General features: G+C 40.5%; 1 protein-coding gene and 1 pseudogene across 2 annotated transcripts in view; one reads left to right on the forward strand and one right to left on the reverse strand.

Annotated features, from left to right (window-relative positions):
• Positions 1-4,648, reverse strand: part of PGAP1 (post-GPI attachment to proteins inositol deacylase 1) — a 65,306-nt gene extending 60,658 nt beyond the window's left edge. Inside the window, exon 1 of one of the 2 annotated variants that reach the window (XM_044768525.2) lies at positions 4,370-4,648. In XM_044768525.2, coding sequence (XP_044624460.1) covers positions 4,370-4,516 — 147 coding nt within the window. In that variant the 5' untranslated portion in view covers positions 4,517-4,648. The remainder of the gene's footprint in view (positions 1-4,369) is intronic. The other variant, XM_044768526.2, reaches the window with a different exon arrangement.
• Positions 4,649-4,871: 223 nt separating this feature from the next.
• On the forward strand, positions 4,872-16,155 carry LOC106834401 (elongation factor 1-alpha 1 pseudogene; annotated as a pseudogene).
• The last annotated feature ends 929 nt before the right edge of the window (positions 16,156-17,084 follow it).

The following is a 17,084-nucleotide window of genomic DNA, read 5'->3' on the forward strand; positions in this document are numbered from 1 at the left end:
TATCTAAAAAGAAATATTTAATTTTCTGGAGACAAAAAACCAAGCAAAAGAATATACTTGATATCTTTCATAAAATACTATTATGAAAGCAATTTTGTAGTGAAAAGGCATACAATTAAAAAAAACATGAATGCATACAATATGAAGGAAAAAAGTATGGAGATGGAAAAAGAGGTAGAACAAAAAGAGAGTGGGAGTTGTAGGCAAATGGTAAAGCTGCAGTTCCAGACAGAGTCCAAGCTGGGAACAAGCAGCAGGAAGAGACAGGAAGGGTATTGACCAGACTGAGGACAGAAAAGGTACAGGCATACAAAAGGATGCTGCCGAACAAACGGAAGACGGTCAAAGGATTTAAAAAGAAACCATTTATAGCAACAGAACTCCAATAGATTTTAAATTACTTTAAACAGATTAGTTTTAAATGAGCACCCCTCCCCCTAAAAGATCTTTGATTGAGATCAATTAATTAGCTTTACTCTGAAAATATCTCCACAATCCTGCCCCTGCTGTCCACCCTCTCCTGACTCTGCCTTAGTGCGGGTCCTTCCCATCTCTCACCCAGACCCCTTCCAAAAGACAAAAATTCTAATATATTTCCAAGCGCTAGAAAAATACTGATTTAAGAAACTAAAGTCTTTATCTTACGATTAAAACTGGAAAATAAAAGTTTGAGCCAAAGGAACTGACCAAAATGAAAAAAAAAGGATTTTGATCAAAACGAACGCAGACCATTTTAAAGATCTTACAAAGAGCTGTCAGCCCTTTGCACACCCCACCCCTGCGAATACGCTTGAGGACTCCAGCTTGATAAAGAGACCTAGGCACAACTGAGTCTTTCAGACTGCTCTCTCTCCCTGTCATAATCTCCCTGCTACAACCCACAGTCCATACTGCTGTCAAGAAATACCTGTTAAAACACACACCTTTATGCGTTTCCTCACTGCATATACAGATGATAAAGGCTTAAGAGAGAGGGCCTTTAAAATCTGACTCTAATTATTCTTGCCTACTTTCTCATAACTTACACATGCTATGCTTTAAAATTTATTTTTAATATGTTTCAAAATTCAAGATTCAATGAGGTAAACACTGAAAAGGCTCTCTCCTAACCCTGGTCCTTTAGTCATCCACTTCCCTATCCAGAAGGCAACCAACACTATCAGTTTGCGTGTGCTTCCAGAAATATTTTACACATGTAAGCAAATGTGTTTCTAAGTAGTTTTCTCCTTTTTACATAGATGGTGACATACTACACATACTGCTTATGCAATGTGTCCTGGTGCCTTCCCACCTTCACATATGCTGCTCCTTATGCCTGCAATTTTCTTGTTTCTGCACTTCAGGAACCATACACCCAACATGTCCCAATTCACTACGTCTTCTCTACAGTCTTTGACTACCCAAAACCAATTTGGATGCTCTCCTCTCTGAAGAGGCTTGTACATACTCTCTTACAGTGAAATTACAACATATAGCATACTATATTTTAACTATCCATTACATTCCTGTCTCCCCCATTGTATTATAAAGACACAAATTAAAGGTACAAGGTCTGATTCATCTCTACTTCCCTCTCATCCATACCCAGTATCTAGAATATAGCTGACACAGAGTAGTCATTCAATAAATGATCCGCTAAATAAACATCAGACTTAATAATAAAATATATGATTTACATTTTCCAATATTAATGCTTCCTTTCAGAAAGCAACCATTAGTCACATATCTGAAGACAGCCAAGCAAATTACTGTACAGGAGAAAACAACACAGATGCTTCTCGAATTCTACAATTTGCCTAAAACTGTTTGCTACCAAATCAAAGCTTGCTTGCCTTTCATAATAAGGCAGGAAGCTTTAAAGCGTAACGTGTGTTTTGCTTGCTAGGTTCCTGAGATGCCCAGTTAAGTCTGAATAAGTGAATCTAGGAAAACCAGAGGGAGAGAATGATAGAGATAATCCAACAATTTTAAATTCAAAACCTCATTTTTACAAAAAGTTTCAAATTCCTGTCCCACTTTTTATTTTTTAAATGGGAGAATAAAATTGAGCATGTTTCAACTACCTTTTCATCTCCTCTGCTGGCCAGATAAAGAATATGCAAATAAGCAGTAAAAAAATAAGAAAAGGATCAAGAAAGAGAAGAAAATCCAATGACTAGAACATCCCATAGGCTAGCTATCAACCTGTGAACAATTAGCTTACTATGAAATATAATTAAAAGTAAGCAACATAATATGTTTAGAACACTTTTATTCATTAAAAACCATTGATTCTTAATAGAATGACCTCAGTTATCCAGAAATCTCTTACTATATTTCAAAATGATTCCATAGTCAGATTTTAACCATATTTGTAAAATAATTGGACCCAGTGTGCAAAATAAAGGACTAAGAGGCAAAGGGCTAAGAGTATAAATACTGTAGTGAATTGACACAGCTTTTTACATCATAAAAATAAAAACTAAAAATGTGGATCACAAACTCCACCACTGTAATTATTACTGTACTAACAAATCATTAACAGAAGTATAAAACCTCAAAAAGGCAATGTGAACCAAAATAATTGAATACAAACTACTCAACAACAACAAAAAGCCAAACAGCTCTTTTGCATTAGCTACACTAATTTTCTCTTTCTTTCCAGTCATTTTACGAGGCACGGAATGCATCTGTTGAGGTCCATATGCTTTGTTCCCAACACTAAGCAATTTCTACTACTGCAAATATTAAAATAGCTTCAATAATGTGGCTAAAAATAAGCAGGAATTAGTACTGTATTGTTCCAAAATAAATTTATTTTAACCAAACTCTTCAGTGCAATACAAAACCAAAGTGACCTACTTCAATCTATGGGGAGTTTCCTAATTATTAAGCCATAGAAAAACGAAAAGAGATAAGGGCTCTATCTTCAGTTTTAAAAAAATCTCAACTAAAAGCCCACGTATTTATATACAGCCTCTGATAAACATAAACCAGCATATTCCCTTAGAAATTAACAGACAACAATAACACGTTAAAATCTTCTCCTTCAATAGCATCTGACAGCAAATGTTTCCACTCCCTTGTAAGCACTGATGCAAAAGCAAGGTAAGGATCTCAAAACAAATGAAATCTACACTAGAATTTTGTCCATGGGAAAGGATGCACCTCAGTAATCTAAATCTTAAGCAGTTTTAAGATCTGAATAATAGCAGCATTATCAAATACATGCTCCTCCATAAGGACCTGTACACAGAAGCAATCACGACCTGCATCTTTCACCTTAAAAAAAAAATCCGCTATAGCTTTAAAAGTATACTAAAAATGCATTTTATCAATTTGTATTATAATACATACACTTTTTATGGAAGGGAGTTATCATTATAATATGTATTCCATAATTAGGATATGCGTTTAGAAATAAAAGAATCATTAGGAAGAAATTTCTTTGGACAGTTGTGCAATTTGTCACCATCTCTTTTTTACAGCTGGTCATGAATGAAATTCTAGATTCTACTCCGATGAAGCAACTGTGACTGAAAACACTCAAAATGGAACGGAAAACGGAGAGACAGAGAAAGAAGGGCCAGGTCTCTCTTAAATTGCAAACACAGTGAGAAAACAAAAGTAAGACCATGAAATAGATTTTGTATGCAACTGGAAAGAGGCGACATGCATAAACACAGGCATGCATCCACACGCACGGACCCAGAACCTACACAACAGGAGGATCCGCAATCTGTACGGGAGGGAACCGCAACAGTTTTCCATTTAATTAGTCATCAGGTTAGCCTTTCACACAGAGGTAAAACCCCTGGAGTCTCTAACACAGCCTCGGGAACTATGTAACCGATACACACTCTGCAGAAGCTCGGTCCCCTTCTAGAAAAGCGGGAGCTGACGCGCATATCACTGGGTGGGAGGGGAAGATCTAGGCGCGTGGGAAGCAAAGCAGGGTCCAGGGGCACCTGTTAGGCAGGAACGCAGGGAAGATGGGATGTGGGTCTAGGGAGAGGGGCTGAGGTTGCGTCCCCGGTGGGTAAAGGCGGTTGGGCTCGGCCAGTCAAAAGACTGTGCTCGGGATTGGGGGCCGGGAAGAGGGCGGAGGGACAGGGGAGCAGCTGCGAGGGGGGCGGGGAGGATGCTGAGGAACCATCTCTCAAACACCCCACCACGAAGGGAAGACACAAAGGGCGGGGGGGGGGGGGGGGGAGGCGGGGGCAGCAGGGTCTGCAAAGCCAGCAGTTTCTTCCGGGGCGGAGAAAGCCGAGGTGAGGATGGGATGAGGGGGCCGGAGAGGCGCGGGGAGCCAAGGCCGGGGAAACCCACAGAAAGCCGGGCAGGAGGGGCCGGTCTCGAGCGCCCAGGTGAGGAGAAGGCGGAACCTCACCTGATACTCCGGGTACTCAAACATGTAGCTCATACTGCACTTGTTCTCCTCGAAGCCGAAGAAGACGTCCCACAGCCCCAGGGTGGCCATGAAGACCATGAGGGCGTAAAACGCCAGGTTCCAGAGGTTGACCGAGTGGAGGAACATGGTGCCGCCGCCGCCGCGGGGCCAGGAGCCCGGACTGAGCCAGCAGAGGGACGCCTGGCCGCCCTCGCGGAGCGCAGCCCGAGCCGCGCGCGCCTGCGCCGACTCCCGGCCCGCCCGCGCGCCCGCCGCGCGCTGCGCCTGCGCGCAGCCGGCCCGCTGCGCCTCCCGCCTTGGAGTCTATCGGGGAGAGCGGAGGCGGCGTTCGGAGCGGGAGTGCGAATCTGAGGGACGAGGGAGAGAAGGGAGCGGGCTGGGAAGAAAAGGGAGGAGGAGAGGGGAAAGGAGGAAAAGGGAGGGGAGGGCTTGAGAGGCAGGCGGGAGAGAAAGAGGAAAGAGACGGGGGGACTCGAGAGGGATGGGCGGAGCGCGGGAGCCCTGGAGGCCGGAGGGGGAAGGGCCGGTGGGCGTCGGGTGGGTGAACCCGGAGCTGGAGAGGCGATTAATGATGGTGAGCTGATCGGCCGAGGGGAGGGGGACGTCAGCTGTCACGTCGCAAACACCTCTCCCTGCGCAGTTTAAAAACCCTTCCTGTGCAATTTTGAACCGCCTCAGGCCTCCGCTATTTCGCATCTCCCAGCGGTGAGAGAGCACAGTTCCGGCTCTCTGGACCAGTTATCTCGAGAAGAGAACAAATGGCTTGTACCCCGCCTTTTTTTGACTGCCGACGTTGGCCCAGTAGGTAACAGCAGGTCGACAAGCTTCTGTTCTTAGTATACGATGAAAGTCTGAATCACAAAAAGCATCGTTAGTCCTTAAAAAACGCTCCCCAAATTTCCACTGACTCCCCCAACAGGTTTGTGGGTGATCGGTTTGACTCTGACTTGCCTCTTGCTCCCCAGAACCTACACCTCTTGGGGACTTGATGCCACCTTAACGCAAGGAGGCAGTTTCGCTCAAGCTGCCACTCAGACTCTCAAGTGACTTAATTAATTTTGAAGAATTTCAGTTCGGTTTTGCACAAAGGAGGGGGTAAAAAGCAGCTCAAAAACCATTATCACGTATAGCCGTTCAAAACACTGGAGGGTTAGGAGAAGAAAGACACCTTATCTTTAAAGCTAACCCAAGAGCAGATGGTGTGTGTGGCTAACTACAGAAGTCTTCTTAGCATTATTTTTGGCACTGACTAAATTGCATTTCACTTGGGCTGATTTTCTGGTATTTTTCTTCTGTGCAGAGGAAGTTTGGTTATGACACATAAAAATCAAAGAATTTTAAAGCTGAGAGGAAGCTTATAGTTTATTTTGTGCAATACCCTGATGTTCAGATGTGAGAACATCTGGGGTGTGGGGTGGAATGACGGGGGAGTTAGTGCCAAGGATGACAAATCACTTGGGAAAAGATTTAAGTTATACATAAAAGAGGGTATACATTGAGTCTGGGAACTGGAGAACATCACAGACAGAATGTCTGCTCCTTGTTTCTCCTAGCATATCATGACAACCACAAATAAACCAAGAGTGAATCTACACTTTCTCATATATCTATCCCAGTGCTGCTTAAACTTAATATGCATATGAATTGCTTGGAGATTCTGTTAAAAAGCAGATTCTGATTCAGTAGTCCTGGAGTGGGACCAAAGATTCTGCATTTCTAACAAACTCCTAGGAGATGCTGGTGATGCTGGTCAGTGGGCTACACTTGGGGTAGCAAGGATCTGTCCTGCCTGAGGACTCTGTTACTTGGAGAAAATCGTGAATTTGAAGATGACGCAGCTTACTCTTCTGGTGGCTTTCATGAATTGTGGCAGTCTGCTGCCTTGATTGTCTGCTCAGAAAGGAGTGGGATAGAAGACAATGGACTCTCTATGTTCGCAATCTTGCTGTTCCTACTTTTTTAACTTTCTTTTTTCCTATCCATCGTTATCTGCCTCCTGGGTTCACTTCCATTCATATCTAACCTAACCCTCCTGAGCATCACTTAACCACCCTCTGCCAGGCCTGTCAACTTCCTGAACTCTTGTCTTTCATTCCCACTGTGCTTCCGAATTTCCAACCTTGGGTCAGTATAGTCTGGGCTCTGAGCTCTGACAGTAGTGGATCTGCACACGGCTGGAGAAAATGTCACAATCATTTGAATACTGTTCAGAAATACTTCTACATGTTTCTGGTCAACTTTCTCTCCTATTCTTCAAATCACCTCTTTTTAAGCTCCCTACACTATCTCCTTTCTCTTTTAGCAGATTATTAACTTGATCTTCATATTCACAGAATTTTGATTTTGGGGTGCACATTCCTTCAACTCTTCATTCCCAGGTTCATCATTTCCATCCAGTCCTAATTCCGTTAATATATCTAAAATGCTTGGAACAATGCCTGGCACATAGTAAGCATTATTAGCGTACTTTGCTGTCCTTAGAGGACGTCAAAAGCAAATCTCTCTAGTTGTGTTTTAGTTCCCATCCCCTCCCTTCTCTTCAGAAAATTAGTTCTGTCAAGTTCAAGTCTCTGTCAATCTCTCCCATTCTATCCTCCGTCCCCCGAAGGACATAAATATGCTTAGATCTTATTAATTTAAAAAAAGAGACGTCCTCCTTGCAGCTATCACCTGTAGCTCTTGCCTTCTCATCTCAGCAGCGTTCCTAAAGATATGGCTTTTTAAACTTAGATTAATGCAGCCTTTCATAAAGGAAAAGACCATTTTATAGTCATTTGGCAATCACCTCACAACTGAAATATTTAGTAAATTTATTAATATATCAGTTTTTCAGAAAACCTTCTAGGTTTGTTTAAGCTCCCTTTAGTTTTTGTTTATTTCATTTACTGGAGACAAAGAGTGTCGTCTCAATACAGAGTAACTGCCCTCCTATTACCTACTTTTTGTGCAGGGGAACAAGGAATCATGCTGTCTGGTGTAGGAATCTATTTGTTTTCTAAAATTAATTTCACTGAACTATGCTGGTCTCAATGTGCTACCCTCACACTATATGTTTTTAAATAAGCTTTAATTTCTCTTTTTCTTAAAAAAAAACCTCTACAAATCTCTAATAGATTGGCTCTGAGAAACTAAAATTTATTCCACTCAATTGGTTTAAAGCTCGTTCTCAAGCTTGTTAGTTTTACATCCTGGTATCTTATATGTGATAGGCATTCAATATATATTTGTTTTTAATTTATTTGAAAATAAGTCAGATTCTACAGATTACAATCATAAAAGCTCAGCTTTTCTTTGATGCTTCAAAGCTTAAAAAGAAAAGAAAACATAAATGCCAGCAACTCTGTGGCTGCCAGCTCTGTTTCCAAGGAAACAGAGAATAGATCATCAAAAACAAAATAAGGATTTTCAACCTGATTACCCTTTTTTCACCAGTTCAGTCTCCATTCCTGCAAAATGAAAGCCGACATAACCTCAGCCTTGCAATCTAGATTTTTAATTCTGTTTGTGCTTTCTCTCACTATTAAAACCAGGCAAAAAATTTAATCTCTTGGGTTGTATGTTGGTTTTCTTGTAGAGAGAGTTAAACTCATTCACAAGGATGGAGAATACCTTTTGAATACGTACAAGCACTATGTACATTTGCTGAATAACCTAATATGTTTTAACCTCAAAACTGTCAAATGTTTAAATTATTGAATCTCAGATTTAACATTTCTTGGGAATAATATGAGAACGTAATGGAAATTTATAAGAAAAGGATAAAGACTTCTAGAATGAAATGTTTATTTAAAGGAATAAGAAAGAGGGAGAGGACAATGAAAAAAATGATAGGAGTCAACAGGAAAATAATTGGATTTCCATTCAATAGAGCAAAATACCAGTCTAACATTGTTCTTTGTTTCACAGATTTGTATTTACCATGGATAAAATCACAATCCTGAAAAATTACAGCTGTAGATAACAAATTCGGTTTAGCATTATAATATTACCTAGTGGTGCTATGTATTTTGTAAAGGCAGTATTCCTCTCAAATCAGCATTTTACACCTTAAACTTACACATTGTTATGTGTCAATGACATTTAATAAAGTGGGAGAAAAAAAGCAGTATTCCTCTACTTTTTCTTCCTTCTTCTTCTCCCCAAAGCCCCCCAGTACATAGTTGTATACTCTAGTTGTGAGTGCCTCTGGTTGTGCTCTGTGGGACGCCACCTCAGCATGACCTGGCAAGCGGTGCCATGGCTGCGCCCAGGATCCGAACCATTGGAAACCCTGGGCTGCTGAAGTGGAGCGCGTGAACTTAACCACTCGGCAACAAGGCCGGCCCCTGTATTCCTCTATTTTAAAAATTTAATTGAAACCAGAGGATTCTCTTTGGGATGAAGTGGATAATAGAAACTTGCTTTAAAAGAAGTACACTTTAAGAGGCTTTAGATGGCATATCAATATTTTCAGATAATGAATAGTGAAATTCAGATAATAACACTAATGGAAAGAATGATTAATGTAATCATTATTTGGAGTATGCCTTATATCAGTTTTCTGCTTATATGTCTATTTCCCCCCAAAGGATTCCAGCTTTTCAAAGGCATGGGCTCTAAGAGGGTCTTGGTCATTTTTAATACCTAAACCAAGTACAGGACCTTGTAACTGGAGGTATTCCATGAATGTTTTTGAATAAATGTTTTTTATTTATTTAAGTAATACTCCATATTTTAATTAAAGGTTTTAGCTACATTTGGGCCTTTTACTATGAAATGCAAAATTTGTGATGTTCAAACACATTTTAGTTATAAACACTAATAGCCAGGACAGACTGTTGTAAAACAACTCTTAATATTTGAAAAAGTTTATGAAAAAGACTTGAAGAGTAAAATATTAATTCAGAAAATTAGCTTAGCTAACATAAAAGACTTTATATTAAAAAAGAATACCAACATGTAAAACAAATATGTACTTGTCTTGAGAACAGTAAGGCACATAGGAAAAGATGGTGAGTTTTGGCTAATGTACATATTTTTATATGTAAGCAAAGTGTGGAACTTGATAAGACCTTTGAAAATATTAGCAAAGGATCTGGAAATGTGTCCTTATCTATATATTGAGGAAGTTGGACCAAATCAGAAATCAACAAACTCTCTGTAAAGAGCCAGATAAAAATTTTCAGCATGATGGGCCGTAAGGTCTCTGTCACAACTACTCAACTCTGCTGTTGTAATGTGAAAGGAGCTATAGACAATAGGTAAACAAGTGTGGTTGTGTTCTAATAAAACTTTATTTACAAAAACACATACTGGGCCAGATTTGGCCTGTGGGCCAAAGTTTGCTGATCCCTGGACTCAAGGATCTTTAATTCAATATTCCAGATTCAATATTTTATAGTGAATGATAACATTAGCCAACATGGATTTTCTGATTTTTCAAACTTGTTAGACATTGGTCAAGAAATATGACTAATGGTGAGATAGCAGACAAACCTAGGCTTTAAGTATAATTCAAACTTTAGCTAAATGTGCATCAATTTAACCAGAGTTCTGTCTATTTAGTATCACTGTGCATATATATGAAATATTGTGACATTGCTTGATGTAGTATTATGACTAATTTTATTAATGGATCCATTTTAAATAACTACCTAATATATTTTATGAAGCATATTCAAACATATATGGATATAGGAAATCTCTCTAAGGAACATTAAGGCATAATAAATACTATTAATTTTTAAGAATCTTAAGTTTCCTCTTAGAGGGCTAGGGACCAAAGTAATGGTCACTCATATGTTAGGACAATTAGAAAGCGATATCAGAAAGCTAAGCCTGCCCAAAGTACTCAGCTGCCTTTCTTATGTGTCTCATTTAAAAAATTCTTAACCTGTGCTTTCCCTGGTCCTGGAGCTAGGCCACTGAGGAAAAGAATCAGGTGTAAAAAAATTTTATGCTAAAAACAGGGTTAGCAGAGGGTTTCAGTTGTACTTAAGGGACAAATGCCTGTTTGAGACACAATCTCAGCAAAAAGGGAATGATGGTGGAAGCCAGTGGACATTTCTAGGAAGAACTGTTGTGGGTATCTTGTTCTCATTCATTAGTTAACTTTTTAATTCTGAAACAGAGGGAGCTCCCAAGAGTTCAAACTCCAAAATGAACTTATCTCAACTAATAGCATGATGTAAGGAGTCTTGGGTCAATTTTTAACCCTGATTCATTATTTCTATGATTTGAGAAATTATTTCATTTCTTTGAGCCTCAGTTTCCTCATTTGCAAGATAGAAAGAATATTTCTACCCTGGGGATTGCTGGGAAGAATACAAATATCTGTGTAAAGCGCCTGATAGGTAATAAGCACTCAGAAAAACTAGCTAGTGTTACTCTGAGCTTCATAGCAATCAGCTATTTAGAAAAACTAGTACTTGCCCCAGTAGAGTAAAAAGACTTTCCTGGTACCAAAAGGAAAAGAAAAAGGAAAGACTAACAGTTCATTGAACACAAGGACCATCATCTTTCTATCTGTCAAAGAGGCTAACATGATGTATGGCACCAAATTGACATTCTGTCAAACACTGTCAGAAATACTGACAATTAAAAAAGGTGGGAAGTCCTTAAAGGAGAGATGAGTACACTTTACTTACAGGCAGCAGAAAGATTCACTCTCTGTTAGTTTTTTAGGGACCAGGGAGTCCCCTCCGAGGGAAGCACATTTCAGTCAAGAGTTTCCGTGGCCGGTTGATTGTGGACCTCTGTCCTACCTATGGTTCGAGGCAGCTGTCCAGCATGTTTGTGTTTTTCTGTTTAGCGGCTCTTCCTAAAGCTGTGCGACCCTTTTCCCTTCTGCTATTGCAAGGCCTACTGCAAACCTCCAGCTGCGGGTGTGCTTCTTAAGTCCTCTCTGCTGAGCGGTTGCCTGGTGCCGAAGCCCCCAAGAAAGGAAACACATGGGAAGATTTTGGGCTCGCTTGCTGGATGCTGCACAGGCCAATGCCAAGATGGGTACACAGAAGGGTCCCTGGCTCTGCTGTTCTCAAAACCCTCAATTCAAAAAGTCACTTTATAAAGGCTCTAGGAGCTCCCCTCTGAGAGGTCCTGCATGACTTTGAGCAGAGCCAGAGCCAGCAGAGAGTCTGTCTGGAAGGGGTTGGCCTCATTTTCAACCTCTTGTTTCTCTTCCTGCATCTTGGGAGTGGGTCACATGCCATGGGCTTTAGCAGCCAGGTGTGTGCTGGCCTGCAGGTCTGCTCAGTGTAGCCCAGCAGGTCCTACCTCAGTGCTCCTGACTTACCCTGATGCCTCACCAAATGGAGGATGATGGATCCTCCTCCTTTCTCATAAGTGGTGCTGAGATGGATCCCTTCAAGCAGTGAAAAGAATCCAAACAGCAGGAGCTAGACTGAGGTCAGAAACAGGAGGTGACTAGTTGCCAATGTTTAGTCAACAAAAGCAGAGTGAGGAGCAGGACAAAGTTAGGAACCAAGACAACAACCAGAGACTCCAAGTCTGAACAGAAGCAAAGGAGAGAACCAGAGTCTAAGGAATAAAATGAAGATGATTGCTAGTGGTGCAGACTGAGAAGAACAAAGGAACTGAAAATATATTTGTAGTTAAGTTTGCTATAGAGCATTCCACTGTGGTCAGATGTGAGCATGTCTTGGAGGTCCCAGATATGCTCCTTTGAGGATGTCTGTTACCCTTCTTCATTAATATCTGCCTCTCCATCCTAAATATAGGGAGCACTCATGGATTAATAGTACTGGTATGACGTGTACAAGTGGGTGATGGTCCTCAAGTAGATATGCGTACACCTATGTTCATAGCAGCATTATTCACAATGGCCAAGAGGTAGAAGCAACCCGTGTCCATCGACGGACAAATGGATAAACAAAATGTGGCACACACACACTGACACGCACACACAGTGTAATATTATTCAGGCTTAAAAAGAAAGGAAGTTCTGATACATGCTACTACATAGATGAACTTTGGGACATTATGCGAAGTGAAATAAATCAGTCACAAAAAGATAAATGCTATATGATTCTACTTCTATGAGGTACCTGGAGTAGTCAAATTCATAGAGACAGAAAGTAGAATGGTGGGTGCCAGGGCGTGGGGGAGGGGAGAGTGGGGACTTATTGTTTAATTACAGAGTTTTAGTTTTGCAAAACAAAAGAGTTCTGGAGGTGAATGGTAGTGATGGTTGCACAACAATGTGAATGTACTTAATGCCACTGAAAAACACTAAAAAATGGTTAAGACGGGAAATTTGTTATATGCATTTTACCACAATTTTTAAAAAAGGGGGTGATGGGGCCAGCCTGTTGGTGCAGCGGTTCAGTTCACACATTCCGCTTCTTGGCGGCCTGGGATTTGCCAGTTCAGATCCCGGGTGCCGACATGGCACCGCTTGGCAAGCCACGCTGTGGCAGGCGTCCCACGTATAAAAAATAGAGGAAGATGGGCCTGGATGTTAGCTCAGGGTCAGTGTTCCTCAGCAAAAAGAGGAGGATTGGCAGCAGATATTAGCTCAGGGCTAATCTTCCTCAAAATAAATAAATAAATAAAAATTAAAAAATAAATAAAAAACGGGGTGATTGCCTTGGAGGATTATCACTTTTCATAGCAATGGGTAATGGTGTGAATTATATATGAATTCTGTCCTCAAAGCATTTTCAGTTTAGTGAGAAATCTGATGATTCTTGTTTTCAGGAAAGAGAAAGTATAGAAAGATGTTTTCAGGAATTTTTAGGAATTGCTTACAAATGGAAGTGTCTTCCTTTTGGCACCACCAATATGCCAGTACTTTTCTGCCAAAATGATAGTTTCCTGAGGAGAAATTAATAGCCCATCCTACTGCGAGAGACAGCAGAAGAGGAAAAAAGGGTAGATTAGGACAGTGTGCTCAGGAAAAATCTAGAAAGAAAAAGGGGGAAATGGAGAAAACATAAATGAAAAGTGGAAAGCAACGTGAAATTGGAAGAAAAATAGGAGAACGTAGCCATAGGTCTCTACTGAAGTCCGTGAAGCCCCGGTAGCAAGCGCAGCAACAAGGACTGTGACGCTTTAAGGGGCAATAATCTGTCCGCAGAAGAGCTCAGCAGAGAAGATTTTGTGGAACAAAACAGGGACTCGTGAGAAAAACTGAGCATGGACCTCAGCCCCTTTGACCTGTGAGCTGTTGTAATCCTCTGAGGAGAAAGGAGGCCTAAACAACATCTACATAAACTCTCTAGAACTGTGCTCCTTCCACTTTTGTGTGCATTAGAATCCCCTGGAAGGCTCATTAAAATCAAGGTGGTTGTGTCCTCATCCAGAGATTCTTCGTTAGTAGGTCTCGGTTGGGGGCTGAACATTCACATTTCTAACAAGTTCCCAGGTGATGCCAGATATGTATGGTTTGGGGACCACACTGTGAGAACCACAGCTGTAGAATTAAAGAGGTATAGTATATTGGTGATTGGTTGGGTAAGTTTGGATTTTTTTTCTAATGCTTAAAAAGAAACCCCAAATCAAGAACTGTAGTAAGGGACTGTATTGGAAATATTTAAATCCAGGTAGACCCTGTCCGCCATTTGGTCTCTTAATGCAGTGGGTAAGAGTGTGAAAGACAGACTTGCACTGTGTCACTGTCTAGCAGTATGCCCTTAGGCAAGTTTCTTAACCTTTCTATACCCTATTTTCTTCATCTGTAAAATTAGGATAATGTAGCACCAACCCAATGGCACTGTGGGAAGATTAAATGATTGATGCATGTAGAGGATTTAGCACAGTACCACGGCACGTGGTAAATGTAGCAGGCATTTGTTTCTGGCAACCCACCATCCATCTCTGCTATTTTTGTACCAGTTTCCATTACCTCTTCACTCGTCTTGTGTATAGCCTTTTGAAATCTGAATCTTAGGAACAAAGCCGAGATAATAACCCGACATACTGATCCTCCCAACTTACCATGGAAACCACTTCATCCTCTGGCAGGTAATTTATAGGCAAAAGTATAAGGACACATATTGCCTTTATAGAAATGTTTAATCCTTGAGTATTTCCTCCAGTGGTTGCTAGAGAGGGAGAAAGATAGCTCCAGAGGTTTCCTGAGTGAATTAATTAGTTTGCGATTGCAATATTATTCAATATCTTATATTCACAGCAGTGTGCTAGAAGCGTAGCAAGGAAAGCAAAAGGTTTTTGTCTTCTAATTTGTGATGAAAATCTGAAGCTAGCTGATAGGATGGAATGCAATTTTTCATTATCTATAAACTCAATAAAGATTATTAATTTGGGAAAAGAATTTTAATTTCAATGAAACAAATAAACGACCAATTCCAGTTCTCTTATGTTTGAGGATGTACTTATAGTAGCTGATAAATGATTGGGTTAATCATTTCTCTTAAATATATCACAAAGGAACACTCAAGGTCATGGCTTCAAGGCTAGTTTATATGCTATAACCTCTTAGGGGAATGCAAACCTTTCCACCTGCACCTGCCACTTAAGAAGATAAGCTCCAATATGGTTCTATTACATAAGCACACTCTCCAGGGACACACAATTGGGTTATGTGCTCTAAGGGTTAGAGTTTGTTGTTGTTGTTTAATGGCTCTTTTTTTTATTGTGTCTCTTGAATGGCTTCATGTAGTAGACATCTTTAGTAGCTACCTGTAATCCTTTCCTTCTTTCCTTGTGAACGGTCCTTTCTCTTCCACATTAGCCATATGCCTCAGGGAGGCCAGTCCCAGTTCCAGCTCTGTGAAGGGAGGGACAGGGTAGTATTTCTTATCCTAGATTGGCATGTGACAAGGGCTTGTGACACAATTCTGGCTATGACAAAATAAGAGGACGTCTGCTGGGGACATACGGGAAAGCTTTCCTTGCTCTAAAAAGGGGCACACAGGAAGGAGGTGAGTTCTTTCTTTGGTGGGCTTACATCTGCATCTGAAGCGGGATAAGGGGCAGCCATCTTGTAACTAAGAAGGGAGCTAGCCTAAAAGATGGAAGGATAGAAGGATATAAAAATCCTGAGAGCTTTGGTGATGTCACTGAGCTGCTGAATTCAGTAACCCTAGAGGCACCATTCCTCAGGATTTTGTTGAGTAAGATAGTAAAGTTTCCCTATTGTTTGACCTATTTTAAGTTAGATTTCCTGTTACCTGCAGACATTATTCTGAAAGTCATCTGTATGATACCAATCCTTGACTAGGGGAAGTATTCAGAGTCTGGTGTTCTCAAACCCAGCACGGTGGTCACCGTTGCTCCGTCAGTGTTACACCTGAAGAAAAGTCTGTTGAAATGCACCATGAAGCTTCGAGCGAAGCTCTTCCTGGGGACAATGTGGACTTCAATGTCAAAATGTGTCTGTCAAAGATGTTCATTGTGGCAATGAACCAATGTCACCAATCTCACCAATCGCTGGTGACACCAAAAATGACCCATCAATGGAAGCAGCTGGCTTCAGTGTTGGATATGCAGCTGCTGTGGATTGTCACACAGCTCACATTACTTGCAAGTTTGCTGAGCTGAAGGAGAAGATTGGTCACTGTTCTGAGAAGAAGCTGGAAGATGGGCCCAAATTCCCTCAATCTGGTGATGCTACTGTCATTGATATGGTTCCTGGCAAGCCCATGTGTGTTGAGAGCTTCTCTGACTATCTTCCTCTGAGTTGTTTTGCTCTTCATGACATGAGGCAGATGGTTGCTGTGGGTGACATCAAAGCAGTGAAGAAGCAGGCTGCTAGAGCAGGCATGGTCACCAAGTCTGTCCAGAAAGCTCAGATGGCTAAGTGAATATCATCCCTGATACCTTCCGCCCCAGTCTTAGTCAGTGGTGGAAGAATGGTCTCAGCTCTGTTTGTCTCAATGGGCCATTTAGGTTTAATACTAAAAGACTAGTTAATGATAACAATGCATTGTAAAACCTTCAGAAGGAAAGGAGAATTTTTTGTGGACCATTTGTGGTTTTTGTGTGTGGCAGTTTTAGGAATTAGTTTTTAAAATCAGTCCTTTTTAATGGAAACAACTTGACCAAATTCTGTCACAGAATTTTGGGACCCATTAAAGGAAAGTTTAATGAGAAAAAAATTCTACTACTCAGCCCAATCTATTTGAAGCCCAATCAAAGAGATTACTAAGGAACATGAGGAATCTTTTGAATGATGGATAACTTAATTATCTTGATTGTGGGGATGGTGTCATGGGTGTTTGCATATGCTACAACCTATCAAGTTATACAATTTAAATATGTGCAGTTTATCATCTGTGAACTGTATCTCAAAGATAACTTTTGCTGACTACAATGCAATTAAGTTAGAAATTAGTAATAAAGAGAAAACTAGGAAAAATCCACATAGAAATTTTAAAACATTTCTAAAAATTCATGAGTCAAAGGAAATCATGGTAAAATTTAGAAATTCTTTAAAATTGAAGAATGAAACAATACATAACAAACCTTATGAGGTGCAGCTAAAGTGTTACTGAGAGGGAAACTTACTGCCTTAAATGCCTTAAACACTTACACCAGAAAATAAAGGGGACTTGATATTTTTAATCTAAGTTAGGAAAAAGAGAGTAAATAAAGAAACAGAAAAAAAGGAAATAAAAATAAGAACTGAAATTAATGAAATTGAAAATACACATATAAAGGAAAGATCAGCAAACAAAAGTTGGTTTCTTAAAATAACTAGCTAGAAAAACCTCTGGCACGTTTAAACAAAGGG

The sequence above is a fragment of the Equus asinus genome, chromosome 4, assembly GCF_041296235.1.
Source record: "Equus asinus isolate D_3611 breed Donkey chromosome 4, EquAss-T2T_v2, whole genome shotgun sequence".
Lineage (NCBI taxonomy): Eukaryota > Metazoa > Chordata > Mammalia > Perissodactyla > Equidae > Equus > Equus asinus.